Below are 10366 nucleotides of genomic sequence, written 5' to 3'. Positions count from 1 at the left end.
TGATGTGAAATAGGATTTTGGGTTTGTATTATATATTATATATTGTTATAAAGGTTTAAGAAATTGAATTTAATTTAGGCGTGAGAGTAATCAGGTAGCAAGCAAGAAGAACCTCTGCCTCTTGCTTTTGATTCGAAAATTGGAAGTAGAAGGGGAAGTAGCAATCCTAGCAAGCAACAGCCTAAGAGAGTGTTTGATAGAATGAGTAGTGCAAACAACATTAATGGATTGAAGGGATAAAATGCATTTAATTCTGCCACCCAAACTAGTTATTTTAGCCTCCATTGTTGTTAGTTTCAGGTTCTTGAGACCCCTGTTTAGTTCTGAGAACAATTCAGGCCGATCATCACACGAAAAAGAAACCTTCACAACTATGTTGTTGTTGTTGGAACTTTCATCTTCTTCCTCAATTACTACTTCATCAATGTCACTTGGAGTGTTCAATACATTGCTCATTTCTTTTGCTTTTCCTTCCAGATCTTTAACATGCTCAACAACACTTCTTAGTAGACCTGCCTTATCCATCTGCAACTCAAATTATGTATGAAAAACTGACAAATATAAGAAATTTATGTTAACGAAATTCAATTAAATACTTGAAAGTCATATGGATTCGAACTTGTGACCTGAATCCCCTTGCCAACAACATACCAAAGTAGGTAAAATATATGCAGATGGAGAGGCCCCTTATTATTGCACTAAAATTTTCTCAATTCAACTGTTTATCACAAATTATCAATTTTTATTGGCAAGTAACACTTTTTTAGCAATATTAGATTGAACGACAATTAATTAATATCATCAAAGAATTCAACACTCTTTAGTAATGAGTATATTTATTGCGGCTAATAAACGCTTTTGTTTCAATTTTAAAAGATTTACCTTTTCAGAAGTGGGAATGAGTTTTCTAAGAGTAGAAAGCTGAGCATTAATTCTGTCTCTGCGCCTTTTCTCAGCTTCACTATGGCTCCTAGAAGCAGAAAACTGTTGAGACCAACAACAAGAATTAGTAGGAATCAATGGAAGTTCTTGTAAATTATGACACCATGATGAAAGAGTTTCATGAGTGTATTTAGAGCAAGAGGAATCATCCATCATCTCTCTTAATTGTATGGATCTTAGCATATCTTAGTGTTTTGATTTAAAGAAGGTTGGATGACACTGTGTATGCCACTAGCTAACTTTCAAGTACTGATGGTGATGTGTGTGATATCTAGTTGGAGTTACCTTTATTTGGTCAAATGAAAAATCATATTTGGCCTCATCACTTATCATCATGTCATTTCAATCTTTCACCCACAGACACTTAGATGGGCAGAGTGCATTTAAATTTCAAGGCACCATTTACACTACAATTTTAGGTTTGCCCTATATAATTTTTTACCCTTGTTTTGCCATATAAAGTCATGCACTTCATCAGCCTTCAAATTTGCTACTGGTTTAAATAAGAGAAAACTTCTAAAATACCAAATAAAATAGACATAATAAGCTTCTATAACTATAGTTTTGATAATTGCGCTCTATACCTATATTTTGTTTGCAATGGCAACTTTATTTTATATATTTCACTTGCGAATATACTTATAGGGTAAGTATATTCAAATTCTGTATTTCTATATTTAGGATTTTTTCATAACTACATTTGTATATTTTGCTTGACAAATAGGATAGTTAATTACCATTTTTTACAAATTGTATACAAATAGCTAGGGTAAGAATACACAATATTATAGATTTGTACAATTAGAAACCGAATTACTCAACTCTGGATTTATATAAATCAAGTGATTATACAGATAAGATGAATAACAAGAAGTGGAAAAACTGTAGCTACAAATTACAATTTTTCTTAAACTATAACTATAGTACCTATTATAGGCTGTTTTATATGCAACACTTTTATTAGTTCGTCTAAAAAAGAATTTTATCTTATCATAACTAGAAATAATTTAATTTTAAATTATTATTGTTATTATTTTTATATTATTATTATTTTAATCACATAAATATTTAAAAATAATTTAGACCATAAATTTTAAAAATATTATTTTAAACATCAAATAAAATAGAATGAAAGGAGTATAAAATATACTCTACAATGTCATTATTCAACAGTTAATTATTCAAATAAAGTAATCCAAATAAAATGATGATTGAGGAATTGAAATGAAAAAAAATAAAATAAACACAAGTCAAGCTTGTCCTCATAAGTTAACCCCTCCCCCCCCCCCCCCCCTTTTTTTACGATAGATATAAGAAAAGAGTTGTATTTTATAGTGGGGAATGACACTATCCATAAAATATACCTTTTTTTTCCTTGTTCATATATTTTGTGATAAATTATTTTGATTCGTTAATAAAGTCTATTTCCAACTTAGTTCTCTATTTTTACGAGCAAATAGAGTGAATTTTCATATTTAGAGATGATCAACTGAAATTGATAACTTTATTTTTCACCAAACAAAAAAAATCTTTTTTCTTGTTTTTTAATATTATATTATATTGTTATTATTATTTTATTTATATTTTCTTATTTCATAAAATAAATATATATATTTTTTCATAATCAAAACCTATATAATTCAAAATCTCTTATAAAACCTCATGAAATATAAATTTATATTGTACCTCTTTTTAAATTACATAAACTGCAAGCAAGTAGTATATATTATACATATTAATAAGTAATTCAACTAAAAAAGAAATCATCGATGAAAGAAAATATTGTACATTCTTCATAGTGAAAAATAATTATATTTTTAATTTAAATATTTAAAATGACAAAATTTTAAGCTAGAAAAAAAAATAAAAATTCGAAATGAGAGTAGTATACTTATCAATAATAAACTTAGATGTTTTTTTATTTATTTAATTACTCATTTACACGCATACTTTTCATTTTATGATTGTTATGTATTATACAGTTATAAATTATAATAAAACTAATTTATATCTTAAATAAAAATATATTTTATGGAAACTCATTTACAAAAATTGTAAAATAAAGATATTATATTAGAAAATAATTGTGAACATTAAAGACTTAATTAATAATTTTATATAATTTATAATATATTAAATTAAAAATTTATATAATATAAGAATAATAATAATCGATAGCAATTCTCGGAATTGAGAGAACTAGTAGTCCTTCCAATTATTTAGTCTGCCCCTAAATGATGGAGTAGGGTCACAATTACTCTTCTTCTTGTAACGTCAAATTTAAATAAAATGTTGACATGACTATAAATCTACCACCACTTCAATCAAATCTGATAAAATTGTGTGGTCCTTGTAGTTTTCACCTTCTATAATTTGATGTATTGCTACTTACTTTCAAGTGCAACTATATTTGTTTTTACGGAAAACATATTTGGTAGGGCATCTTTTTGACACAAATAGTTAACTTTAATTTTTTTTTGTAATTTTGCTGAAAAATAAAGGGTGATTGGATAAATTTATTTATTTTTTGTACCCATATTATCTTTAAAAATAAAATCACTTTGAATATACTAAAATCATTTTTTAATTCTTGGAATTGGAATGTCGTCGATAGAAATTCAGTATTTTGCAACGAAACTTCATATTTGTAGTAGCATTGTTTTGCTCGTAATTTAGTTTGGATTATTTTTTAATTAAATGAAAATTAATTTAATTAATTTGATTTTTCAAATGTTAAAATCAAGTCAAATTAATTAAGTCAATTTTTCATCACTTTAACTTTTTTTATTTTCTTATTGTTTGATTTTTGTAGAATTCTAAAAAATATATGATACTATAAAATTTTTGATAAGACACATATATATAGGATCCTTCAAAAAATAAATTACGCATTATCTAAGAATTTAATCATTTTAAATAAATATGTTTTCTTCTACCAATTTTTGGCATGCTCGTTTGTGTCATATTAATGATCGTTATGTTGGAATCATGAGTAGTTTAAGATTAATCCCAATGGTTAAAAAGAATTTTGAAAAGTGTAAGGCTTGTAGTAAAGCTAAGATCACTAAAAGGCCTCATTTTCAAGTTGAAAGAAAAACGGATTTGTTAGAATTAGTTCATATTGATATTTGTGAACTTGGTAGAATTCTAACTAGTGAAGGTAATATATATTTTATCACTTTCATTGATGATTTTTCTAAGTTACATATGTTTACTTGATTAAAAATAAAAGTGATGCTTTTGAAAATTTCAAAATTTATCTCCATGAGGTTGAAAATCAGTTTGGAAAAAAATAAAAAGAATTAGAAGTGATAGAGGCCGTGAATATGAACAAAATGAGTTTAATTATTTTGTTAGATCATTGGAAATAATTCATGAAACTACTCCTTCTTACTCTCCTTCATCTAATGGAGTACAAGAAAGAAAAAATAGAACTTTGGTTGAATTGACTAATGCCATGCTTATTGAGTCACATGCACCTTTAAATTTTTAGGGTGAAGCTATCTTAACTGCTTGTTATGTGTTGAATCGTGTGTCTCATAAAAAGTCTAAACTGACCCCTTTTGAATTGTGAAAAGGTTACAAGCCAAGTTTGGGATATCTAAGAATTGAGGTTGTCTAGCCTCTTTGAGGCTAATGGATCCCAAGATTACAAAGTTGGGTAAGAAAGTTACTACTTGTGCTTTTCTTGGTTATGCTTCAAATAGTACAACCTATAGATTTTTTAATTTGAAAATAATGGAATCAGATGATGCTATTTTCATGAAAATAAATTTCCTTTTGATACTAATAATAATGGGGGTAAAAAAAAAGGAACAAAATATTTTGTCACTATCTAGTTCTTCTACTTCTATTTTGAAAAATAAAGTAGTTAATGATTTTGAGTTAAGAAGAAGTAAAAGAGGTAGAGTAGAAAAAGATTTTAATCCAGATTTTTATGTGTTTAATGTTGAAAATGACCCTCTAACTTTGAAAGAAACATTATCTTCACATGATTCTATTTTTTGGAAAGAGGCTGTAAATGATGAAATGGAATCACTAATTTCTAATAAAATTTGGAAACTAGTTAATTTACCACCGGGTTGTAAAACTATTGGCTATAAATGGGTCTTAAGGAAAAAGTTGAAACCGGATGTATCTATTAATAAATACAAGGTTAGGCTAGTTGCAAAAGTTTTAAAACAACTAGAAGACCTAGAATTTTTTGATACTTTTTCTCCAGTAACAAGAATTACATCCATTAGACTTTTAGTTGTTATGACTGCAATTTTTAATTTGCAAATTCATCAAATGGATGTAAAAACTGCTTTATGGAGACCTAAATGAATAAGTTTATATGGATCAACTCGAGTGCTTTGTTGAAGCAGGGTAAGAAAACAGAGTATATAAACTTACTAAATCCCTATATGACTTGAAACAGTCACCAAAGCAATGACATGAAAAGTTTGATTCTTGCCTGATTGAAAATGGTTTTAAAACAAATGATGTGATAAGTGCATATATAATAAGTCTTGAAATAATTCACATGTGATTATTTGCCTATATGTTGATGATTTGTTGATCTTTGGCTCTAACATGAATGTGATTGATGAAGCTAAAAATATTCTTAGAAGCCATTTTGATATGAAAGATCTTGATGAGGCAAATTTTATTCTTGGAATAAAAATAACAAGAACATGAGAGGGAATTTTCCTTCACCAGTCACATTATGTTGAGAAAATTTTGAAAAAATATAACTTTCATGATTGCAAACATGTTGCTACTCCGTTTGATTCAAGTGTTCACTTCTTCCTGTTGAAAGAGAAAATGATGCAATAAATCAAAAGAAATATGCTAGTATAATCGGAAGTTTAAGATATGTGACTGATTGCACTAGGTCTGATATTGCATATGCAGTAGGAGTACTTGACAGGTTTACAAGCAAGCCAGATAATGAACAATGGCATGCTGTAAGAAGAGTTATGAGATATTTAATTGGAACAAAAAATTGTGATTTGTTCTATTATAAATATCATGCTGTACTTGAAGGCTTTTGTGATGCAGATTAGAACATTTTATCAGGTGATTCCTGTTCTACAATTGGTTATGTCTTTACTCTAGGTGGTGGTGTTGTTTGTTGGAGATCGAAAAATCAAACTATAATTGCTAACTCTACCATGGAGGCTGAAGTAATTGCTCTAGCTTCAGCTAGTGAGGAAGCAAGTTGTTTAAGGAATTTATTATTTCAAATTTCTTATTTGAAAAACCAATTCCTCCTATTTAATTCATCGTGATAGCACCACTGCAATTCGTAGAGTTCATGTTTCTTCAATTTGTACTTGCATTTTTAGCGTATTTGCATTTTTTTGGAACTTAGTTCAGTCAAAAATCTGTTATAGTAATTAGTGGTAGGGTTTACAACTTTTTCCCTCCCTGTCTAGCTAGTTTAGACTTTATTTAAGGAAGAATGTTACCAAAGGGGAGAGATATTGTAACATCTTGAAACCTAGACTTGGAAAATCACTTGAACTAGTGAACCATGGTAGGGTCCATGGTTTGTTAACCTGCTCGTGAACTTAGCCCCTTCTCAGTAGAGGTGGACCACGGGACCCTTCACAAGGTGGAGACCACCTCACAGACCATACTGACACTTTTGGTCTCCAAGCAGTGACTACCTAGCCCAGACGTCAGACAACGGGACCCTTCATGGGTCGTCGTACTAACAACGGGTCGTGGCAATGCCTGTGAATTCCTTCCTAGAATCAGCTCAGGAAGAAACGTCTAAGTGTCGACCAACAACCGAACCCACAAATCGTAGGTCATACCACGACCCGTGGTCGTGGAATTGGATCATACCCCTCGATAGGTCCTCTTTGAAGTCAATCAACAACTGATAGGACAAACTATGGGTTAGTCCACGGACCGTCAGTCAGCCTGTGGTCAGCTGCATCAGACTTTTAAGTCAAGAGTTGTTTGATCTTTTCCCTATGCTTTGGACCTCTAAACTACTAGGTTAATTAGAATCTAGCCTAAAAATTTATTCACCAAAAATTCATCAATCTTAACGCAAAATAGAGGAGAAAGTCAAGAAGTCCTAGTTGAAGAATGCAACGAGGTTTCATCAATTCCAACCCCCAAATTAAAATATTTCTCCATGAATTTAGTCACCATGTATGTGGGATTTTACTAGTGGGTTTATTTGATTCATTAAATCCATAGAATTTAGTAAGATTCTTAACTCCCTTCATATTATCTAGACCTATGGTTTTTAGAATTTCAGCAGATTATTATGAATTAGTTACTGTAACGTTTCTGATCAAATTGTCATGATTTCAGTATTGTGTTGCGTAAATTCTTGCAAAAATTCAGAACCCTAGCTATGTAGTTTTTTTAATTCATGAATTACACATGGTAGGTCATTTATTTTAGATACACATGCTTCAATTTACGAATGTCACATTATCAGTTGTAATTGTTGCCTTCTCAAAGTTTGAAAGTCAATAATTGATCTATCTAGTACTTCAGTATTTCAGTCATAATATTTCATATATATGTTCTAATTAGGAGTAGGCCTTGAATAAGTGTACTAGGGTTCTCCTAAAACTATGTGCTCTGTAGGTTTATAAGTCCCCTTTAAGGGTATAACATTTTAGTGATCACTCCAGTCATGTGTATATACCTTTAGTACGGTATATTGGGTCCTCTGGATGAGACGTATACATCGGACTCCATATTTAGCTCATGTAGTTTTATGCCGGTTATTAATAGCTCCCATAGTCAGATTCTATTACATTGACCATTATATGAGTTACATTCAGATTTCAGTTTAGTATGCTATAAACTTGGTCATTGCATTCAGTTAGTTCATATTCATTATTCTCAAGTATAGTATCATGATTTTCTCATATCATTGATCAATTATATGTTTTGTATCAGTTATGTATATTGTTCAACTTTACTCTATCCTGCATGCTTAGTATCTTTCAAGTACTAACATATACTCTCTGCTACATCTTCTCGTGATGTAGGTTTAGGTCCTCAGCTCCAGATCATGCATAGATCGATTCCCAATCTCAAGCTCAACAACATCAGCAGTGAGTCCTCATTCTTCGAAGATGATTGACATGATTATCTTTTTTCTTTTAGTCTTTAGTTTTAGTTTTGGTAGATTTAGTTGGGGCATGACACAATAGATAAAGAAAATCTGATTTTCCTTTTATTTTGAATCAGCTAATAAATAACAAATATTAATTAGTTACATTAATTTACCAGCTTAAATTAAAATAAATTTAATTCATTGCTTCCACTTAGGTTCGAACCCAGGTGGAGCAAGACTTCACTCTAAGAGCCAATTTTCAGCCATCTCTCCCCAAAATACCCCTCCATCTTATTAGTTAAATAATTAATTATATATTTAGGTAATTATTATACTACCCTTAGCCTGAAAAAAGACCATTTTACCCCTAGACCCTCCAAACTTAAGATTTCCTCTTTTTAAGTCCGGTAAAAACTCATCCGGGTAAATCTTCATTTTCGGGAGCCCTACATGGATGGACCCAACCTTACCTAGCTCAACTAACTCCCCAAGTTAGTTGGCTTGGTTGTTGTGAGGGTTCAGAGGTCTGATTCTACGTGCATCAACCCGTGTGAACCTGGTCTAATCGTAGGCATTCTAGACACATTAAATATTACTTAGCATATTCATTTTTAGGGTTGTTACATCTCTACAGATAGCAAATTTGAAGTTGATACACAATGCCAAATGCACAATCTGAAAAAACAAATATGCAGTCATTAGTTGCAATTCTTTTAAATAAACTACAGATACACATGATTGTCATTTAGGCATAGGGGTCACAAAGTTGTATTTGTATTAACAAATTCGCGTCATATGTATAAATAATTTATTTAGAACCCAAAATTCTCAATCCATCCAAGTGTACCTTTAAATACAAAGCCACGAAAAGGTTTACTTTCAATAGCCTATATGTTTGCATAATCTTTTTCATAATATATGTACACTTAAAAAAATGTCCTAAAACATAGAAATGAAATAACAAAAACTAAAGTCAAATTTGCTCAGGATCAATATTACTCTTCCTTATACTTTTCGTACAAAACTAATTTTGTGTTACTGAAGTGGCTCATATAGGTGGACGTCCAATCACATGTGACAATGATATTTTTCGCAAGATGGACACCCACATAGCATGCCATCTCACTGCCCCCAATCCTTCAGTTCCCCCCCCCCCCCCACCCACCCACCCACAATACCACAACGTATTTCTTGGAAAAAAAAACATCTTTAATTTCAGCAGAATCCAAAATATTGAACGCGATGTAAATGAAAATTGATTACTTAAACAGATAAAATTTAAATGACTCCCAACAATTTCATGCAAGGAACCATTTACTTTCAAAATACTTTCTCCCACTTGTATGGATTTTGTTGTACTAAATGAAAATAACCCAACAGCTTTAATTTTTTCAAATTATATAACAGAGAATAACATGAATAAACTTATTAGAAGAACATGGTGAGATTCATCTATATTTAGTAAAGTTAAGTGAAATACACATGTCACTGGTAGAAACACAATAATTCAATTGCCAATCAAATATGTCCAAAACAATTCAACAAAAGAGTACAACTCCTACTATCTTTTTTTATAATTAGTGAATGTAGTGTTCGTCGTCTTAAACTCTCACATCTAATTCTAATAATATATATGTTCAGTTGTAGTCACTACTTATTTTGAATCATTTGAATTCCCATTATTGTAAGAAATATGCGAGGTCTTTAAAATCATAATTGTTCCTTTGAAACTCTAGCTTTTCTGATTATTAACACTGCATGCTAAATAATTGCTACTTTCATTGTATTTTATTGCTTCTTATTGCTCCTATGAAATCTGAGTTTGTTGATTCTAAAATCGTGATGAGATGCATGTTCTTTAAGTGCTACATTGGGCACGTAAGTTATACATATTAATATGCTTTTGTTAGAAATCATTTGGGGTCCAATATATATATTAGTCGAAAATTGGTGTGGTTAATTTGTTATTTTTATTGTAAATGAGTGTTAATGATTATCATTTATCTTTTTTTAAAATTTTTTTTTGCATGAAATATGTCTCGAGTTTATCTTGGACACCATCCTTCTTCCCTTTGCATTCCGACGGTTATAAAGGCCCAAAATTCATTTTTTGGAGTCAACCAATCGATGTTCCAGCGAAGATGAACACTTTGGAGGCTAAATATGGGGCTGGAAATTGAATTGCAGATGTCCAAAAGTCCAAAAGTGGATTGTATACAACTGCATACACTAATATACAAGTTTAAAGTGTTGAAAATACAGGATCACGTATTGAGAATGAGACATACAAGTTTCACGAGTCTAAAAATGAATGTATACGCTAAAATACACAAAAAAAAAATGATAATT

At 30.4% G+C, this 10366-nt stretch overlaps 1 protein-coding gene across 1 annotated transcript; it reads right to left on the bottom strand.

The window, feature by feature from the left end:
• On the bottom strand, nt 1-1257 carry LOC101248685 (transcription factor bHLH51). The gene is made up of 2 exons (XM_004240875.5): nt 883-1257; nt 1-525 (listed from the first exon to the last, which is right to left on the bottom strand). The coding sequence occupies exons 1-2, from the start codon at nt 1123-1125 to the stop codon at nt 91-93; spliced, it is 678 nt and encodes a 225-aa protein (XP_004240923.1). The 5' UTR covers nt 1126-1257; the 3' UTR covers nt 1-90.
• Between the last annotated feature and the right edge of the window lie 9109 nt (nt 1258-10366).

Source organism: Solanum lycopersicum, chromosome 6, assembly GCF_036512215.1.
Source record: "Solanum lycopersicum chromosome 6, SLM_r2.1".
NCBI classification, from domain to species: Eukaryota; Viridiplantae; Streptophyta; class Magnoliopsida; order Solanales; family Solanaceae; genus Solanum; species Solanum lycopersicum.
Note: the sequence above shows the minus strand (reverse complement) of the source record. Positions and strands in the feature narration are given on the sequence as shown.